The sequence below is a fragment of the Rhinolophus hipposideros genome (genome assembly GCF_964194185.1).
Source record: "Rhinolophus hipposideros genome assembly, chromosome: 2".
Lineage (NCBI taxonomy): Eukaryota > Metazoa > Chordata > Mammalia > Chiroptera > Rhinolophidae > Rhinolophus > Rhinolophus hipposideros.
Window position 1 is genome coordinate 59,309,272 of NC_138048.1, and position 6,817 is coordinate 59,316,088.

Consider the following 6,817-nt stretch of genomic DNA (forward strand, 5'->3'; position numbering starts at 1 on the left):
TCTACACACTCTTCCTCTCTCTGCGCTTCCCCATGCCTAGGGATCAAGTTCCAGGTTAAAGACCCATACAATGATCTTAGCTGGAGGAGGCTTTAGCTGCTATCTAGCACAGCGTCCCCTGTGCAAGTGAGAGGACCAAAGTGCACTGAGGGAACTGACTGGATTCTATGGCCACATAGATAGTGGAGATGAATTGGAGTAAGCTGCCCAATCGCCTGGGCTTTTCCCTGGGGAGGCCGCCTCCTTCACTCTGGTGACCGTGCTTTCATTTGGATTATGCAAATTTGGAGTCCAATTCCCTCATCGTACCTAACGTATTTAAATTGAGCATCTCAAACTGTGGATACCCTATTGCCTGGCCTCTTTCAGCAGCAGCTGAGGCTGCAAGACCCTACAACACAGAACGAACTTGTTCCTCCAGCAGCTGCTTTAGTGTGGCCTGGGACCAGAAACCAAATATGAGTTTTAACAATTCTATGACTCTATGAATCGAAAATATTACTACTATGCTTTTCACAGCAGGTTAAATGACATTCTATCTCACTAACTGGCCTGAGAGCTCCCAGAGCAAAAGGACCACTTACTGCTCTCTGTCCTTATGTGTTAGGAGCTCAACAGTACTACAATAAATGAACAACTGCTCTTGGTTTTGGAAGGCCTACATCCAAGTCTGGAATGAGCCACCTAGAGCTGTGTAAACCTCAGTTTCCTCCTGATCTGGATGAAGGGGGATCTAATCCCCACCGTGACCAGCACAGGTGTAGCAGCTAGTGCCTGGCACGTGGTAAACAATGGTTCCAGCATATCAGGCGGAGTGTGAGCAGCAGGCTCTGCATCTCCCCCTCCCTGCTTCTCTTTGGCTCCCTAGGGTAACACAGTTACCATGGCACAGGATGTGGAGAATGCCTGGAAAAGCAATAGGGTGAAGCAGGGCCACTGAATCGTCTTTGTCTCTTGGAGGCCCATAAAGGTCCCTAGAGGACAGGCTGAGCCTCCCACCCTGCTCACTTCACTTAGTGTCACTACCCAGCCCTGCCTCCCAAGCCCAGCTCAGGGCCCAGGAACTCTACCTTGGGACTTCCTTCATCCTCAGCCCTGGCTAGCTCTTGGCACCCTGCCCAGCTGCCATGGTAACAGACTCCAGGGTGAAAAAGGAGGTTTCTGGGTCCTGTTTGCTCCTGGTCCTATCAAGAATTTCCAGACTGCAGAGACTGAACTGCTCTGCACCTACCTGGGCTCCTTCTGTGTTCTCGCTCAGGTGGGGCTCAAACTTCCACTGTTGCCAATAGGGCCATGTCTACCAGCCTGACCACTTGCGAGTGGAAAAAAGTGTTTTATGAGAAGATGGAGGTGGCAAAGCCAGCTGACAGCTGGGAACTCATCATAGATCCAAACCTCAAGCTCCATGAGCTGGCCCCTGGCTGGAAGCAGTACCTGGAGCAGCACGCCTCAGGCAGGTGAGAGGTCTGGGGAGGAAGGGCTCTGCAGGCAGCCCCTGGAGCACAGCCCTGGGCACCTTCAAGGGGAGGCAGAGAGATTTGGGGAGCTCCATCCTGGTGTCAGCTCCGGGTAGGGGGCAGAGAAGAACTTTCTAATCCCAGCTGTACCGCTGATTCCCTGGGCGACCTTAGCAAGTTGTCTTTTTTTCCTTGGGTCTTGGTTTTCCATGATAAATGAAGAGCTGTAATATCTTCAATGCCCCTGTAATCTCTGACATTATAAATGTTTTCTTAGTTTCACAATCTTTTAAAGAGTGGCGGGAACTAAAGGGTGCATGCCATGAGGTCTACTAGGGAAAGCCTGAGCCTAAGGACCAGGGCCTGTGCGCTGGTCCTCGGTCTGTCCAGTCAACTCAAACCGATTTGATTTGAATACAAAAACATTTACTGTCTGCCTGCTATGTTCTAGAAACTGGCTCTATAGCTAACTAATTCTGTGCACTTGGGCAAGTCCTTTTCCCTCTCTGGGTCTCGGTTTTCACATTTGCAAAACCAGGGTATTGTCTTTAGATGATAAGTCAAGCTCCTTCCAGCTCTACTATCTGTGGGTCTCTGACAAAAAGATTTAACTTTGGGTAGTATTTCCCTTAGGTCTATAGGGCCCAGTGTCCCATACTTTATAGGAGCTGCATGTCTCCCATAGTGCAAGGAGTCCTAAGGCCAAGAGGAACGTCCATCAGAAGCCCACATGTCTCTCCCTCTTCTAGACCATGATTTGGGATTGGGACCACAGAATTCCCTGCCCAAGCTGCCTCAAGCTTATCTCCAGGGTCCATGCAATCCTCTTCTCTGGGTCCATTACTTCAAGATCAGACAGTATCCCTAGGCTGGCTACCTGGGGAAGCCAACAAGTGGCTCTGTTCTGGGGGTGTGGACACACAGACTGGGTTGTTCACACATACTTGTATGTGAAGCCCCTCATGGCGCAGCAAGGTGCTGAAGATAGGAACAGAAGAGGCAGGCTATGGGTGGGGAGCGTCCATTTGTATTCTTGCCTCAAGACCTGTACATGTTAGAGTGAACCTTTCTTTGGGACAAAAGACAGAGAGGCAGAGGTAGGTTGGTTTATTTCAATTCAACTCAATTCAAGAGATACCTGTTAGAAACCTGTTACCTGCTGGGTCCTGGCTTTGTCTCTGACTAACTGTATATACGGAGAGCTCACTTTCCATCAGTGCTTCTATTTTGTCTCAGTAAAATAAAAGTTGATGATCCTTAAGATCCCCTCCTGCGAGGTCTGGTATTTTGGCATTTAAGATCTGAGGTCTGGATTGAGGGGGAGGAAACAACCCTGGATTGACTTAATTTTAAAAAGTGTGGAAGGAGGAGGCTGAAAACATGAAGTTCTTGAGTTGCCTGGTGGAGGAGTGCTACAAGCTGGAAACTTAGGCACAAGGGCCTGGGAGTATAGGGGCTGAGCTCCTCGTACTCACGGTTTCTCTTGCCTTAGGGCTCAGCTGGCCCTATGCTGGCTAGTGACCTGTGGCTCCCAGCTGGCCACAAGCAGGGCTGGAGAACAGTTGCTCTGTGCTTACTCTGTGCCTAGGCTCACTCTACCTCTAAGCTCAGGACATGTGAAACCTGATGCCTGCAGCTCTGGTCAGCAGTGTGAGGGTTCTTCTGGCTCAGGACCAGTCAGGCTGCTCTTCCTGCCAACGCTACCTTGGGTTTTCCTGGGTGCTGATCTGTGCTCATGTTGTCTGTGGGCTCCAGGGTTCAGGGGCAGGCGTGGCCTCATCTCTCCCCCACAACCTGGGCTGTTTTGTGCTTGGTAGTGTCTGTTGGATTGAACTGAGTTCATCATCAGGGATCTTTCAGGGCCAGAGAGAGTCAATAGTGAGGGCAGACTCAGCCCAGTGAGTACTTGATTGCCTGTAAAACCTCTATAACAGAGGCTTGTAAGAGGTTCATCTCAGGAATGGAAGGAACTACCCTGTAGGTAATGAGTGCCTTATTATTGAAGGTGTACAAGCACTGGGTGGGTGCTGAGGGAGGGGCGCTAGGCTAGATGAGTCCCAGTCCACTTCCCTCCATGTCCCCTGAGACTGGGACTGTAGGGGGCCCAGGTTAGACAAGGTGGCCTGTGTGTATGGTAAGACGTACATGTGCATGTGTGGAGGGAGAGGCAGAGCAGGGTCCACCTTTTCAGGCTCGACTGCAGGGTGGAGTGGGCTCTGGGGATGATTTGTCAAGGGACAAGAGAGTGATTTTTCTGAAGGTGCAGGAGCCAAACTCTGTAGTCTTCCCCCTGCTGGCCCATCACTCATCCATCGGGTGAATTCTTGGTGGTCTGTGCCTGGCATAGTGAGAAACATCTTCTCTTCTCCCCAGAGCAGGCAGGATGCCTGAGCGTGCGTGATATGCTGGCCAGACCCCTTACCAGAGTCATGGGAGGTCTGCGCAGAAGTACCCTTACTGAGCAGAAGTGTCCCTTACAGGGATATCATCTCCCTGTATTTTGCAGAGGAGAAATCAGACCAAATTGGGGGAGTGACCACTGTTTAGCGTTCCAGTGCATGTCCTGAGTGCATTAGGTTTGTGGAGAGCTGCGACCACAGGAGGGCCCCGTAGGAGGCAGACTGGAGAGCACAGCCGGCAACCAGACAACTCCTGTGCCAGGCTCCTGAGGATGCTGCTCCAGGCCCCATGGGAGCTTACCAGGAGGAGGTGAAGCTGACCAGCTGGAGCACTAAAAAACCCAGGGGGCAGTAAGCACTGCTTCTACCTACTTGCCCAAGCATAGAGGGCCCTTCCTTTTAGGATTCCTCCAGGGCAGGCTGCGCTGGGAAGGAGGCCCACCTTCTCCATCCCTCTCCCCTAACCCTGCAGGTTTCACTGCTCCTGGTGCTGGCACACCTGGCAGTCAGCCCACGTGGTCATCCTCTTCCACATGCACCTGGACCGCGCCCACAGAATGGGCTCTGTGCGCATGCGAGTCTTCAAGCAGCTGTGCTATGAGTGCGGCACCGCGCGGCTGGACGAGTCGAGCATGCTGGAGGAGAACATTGAAAGCCTGGTGGACAACCTCATCACCAGCCTGCGCGAGCAGTGCTACGGGGAGGATGGCGGCCAGTACCGCATCCACGTGGCCAGCCGCCCGGACAGCGGACCGCACCGCGGCGAGTTCTGTGAGGCCTGCCAGGAGGGCATCGTGCACTGGAAGCCCAGCGAGAAGCTGCTGGAGGACGAGGCGACGACCTACACCTCTGGGGCCTCCAAGACAAGGGCCCAGGAGGGCTCGGGCTACAACTTTTTCTCTCTTCGCTGGTGCCTCTTCTGGGCCTCCCTCTGCCTGCTCGTTGTCTACCTGCAGCTCTCCTTCCGAGGCTCTGCTTTCTTTTAGTGGAGCTGGTTGGGAGTGCGCGGAGGGTGCATGGGGGTAAAAGTAGGGAAGCCATCGGATTCTGGTCCTGATTCTGGTACAGATTCTATAGATGACGCTGTACAACGCAGTTACCTCTCTGGACCTCAGTTTACTACTCTGCAGAATGAGAGGTTTGTTCTAGGAGATGCTTAAAGGTCCTTCCATTAAAATTTACAGTGATTGGGGTAGGGGAGAAGGGTACTAAACCCACAGGAAGGGATCTTCTCCCTGCACTTCCTCCATCTCCACCTCTATCCCTCCCCTTGCTTCATTTCCATAGCCCATATTCCACCCCATTAGGACCCCCCATGCCCCATTAAGTCCAGTCTTGCCCTTGCCTCATTCTCAAGCTTATCTTCAGCTGCTTCCGGCCATCCTGTCCTGGTATCCTTTGGAACAGGCAGTGTCTCTCCCCTCCCCCCCAATACATCTTCAATCACTATTCACAGTGTCTTCATCCAGTTGCGGGATCTTCCAGGTGACCATTGGGCTGTGTGTTTCCATTCAGGGGAGACAATGACCAAGGGGAAGCCTGAGCAATGAAAACAGCACGTTTCCTGGTACCTTTCCCTTTGCCCCTGGAGAGCATGCTCTCAAAATTCTGAAAGGCTCAGTTTTCACTCTGGTAAAGCTAGAATCTGCTTAGCTGAAATTATTCAGAGCAGCATTATCCAATATGTTAGTCACTAGCCATATGTGACTATTGAAATTTAAATTAATTAAAATTAAAAATTCACTTCCTCAGTTTCACCAGCCAAATATCAAGTGCTTAGTAGCCATATGGGGCTAGTGGTTACTGTATCGAACTGTGCAGGTACAGAACATGTTCACAGAAATTTCTATTGAACAGTGCTGGTCTAGAATTTGAAATTATACGACTTTTAGAATTATATGACTTTTAGAATAATTTATAGAATTTAAATTATATGACTTCATAAAATAGGTTTAAAGGTGCAACATGAAGACCTGGGGGCAGGCATGGGTGGGCTGGGGTGTGGTAGAGATACACAAACAAATGTGTGACCTCTGTGCTTCTGTCTATCTGTCGATTGAAAGCTGTGGGTCTCAGTGTTGCCTAAATTTATTTCCTGGGAAGACCTGTTGAATTCATTGCAAGATGATGGTGCTGTGTGTGTATGTTTCTTGGTTTGGGGCTTGGAGAATATATTCTTGTGTGTTCTGCAGCACTGTGTGAGCTGTGGAACCACTACTAGCACACATGGTACTGCCATCCTTTGTGAAAATGCCCCGTAGTAGACTCTATAGTTGTCCTAGATTCTGGGGATGGTGAGGAAGGGGCAGATAAGGCAGATCTTTGGATGTGGATCTTCCAGGTGACAGTAGGGCTGTCTCCATTCAGGAGAGGTGATGACTGAGGGGAAGCATGCACTAGCACCTGTCCCCCAACACCTTCCGCTTCCTCGGTGCATGAGGCCACCCTGTTGGGGGAATGCATTTGCTGGGCCCATTCCCTCAGGCATAGCTGTGGCCTAGGCAATTTGACTTATGTTTCGCTGTCAGATGACCCTGTGTTTATTATTATCTGGCGTGGGAAACAGAAACTCTCCCATTCACACCCCAGATTGTTTCCTGACATCCCCACCGTTCTATAGCCCACCATTAGAGTCTCTGCCCTAGAGGGGGCCTAAGAACTGAAGTTGAGGTTTAAGGCTGGTGTGTCTGGCTAGATGAATTTGCAGAGATGGAATGCTTTGGGCCCACTGGAGGTGCAGGCTGGCTTTCCTCTTGTCCAGTGGTGGCAGGGAGTTTTGGTGGCTTGTCCAGACTCCTCTGTGGACCTGCATGAGCAGAGAGCTAGGCAATGTGGAAGAACCTACCTTGCTCTGGCTCGGTGCAACAGAGGTACAGGAAGAGCATCAGGCTGGAAGGTTTGTAAATGGGCAGGATGCGAGGTGTGTTCACCTCTGTGAGCTACAGAAGATGCTCACCTGGG

General features: G+C 51.1%; 1 protein-coding gene across 1 annotated transcript; it reads left to right on the plus strand.

Annotated features, from left to right (window-relative positions):
* Positions 1-1,293: 1,293 nt before the first annotated feature.
* Positions 1,294-4,842, plus strand: RTP2 (receptor transporter protein 2; the record flags this gene model as incomplete). The annotated part of the gene is made up of 2 exons (XM_081069360.1): positions 1,294-1,457; positions 4,329-4,842. The coding sequence occupies 2 exons, from the start codon at positions 1,294-1,296 to the stop codon at positions 4,840-4,842; spliced, it is 678 nt and encodes a 225-aa protein (XP_080925486.1).
* Between the last annotated feature and the right edge of the window lie 1,975 nt (positions 4,843-6,817).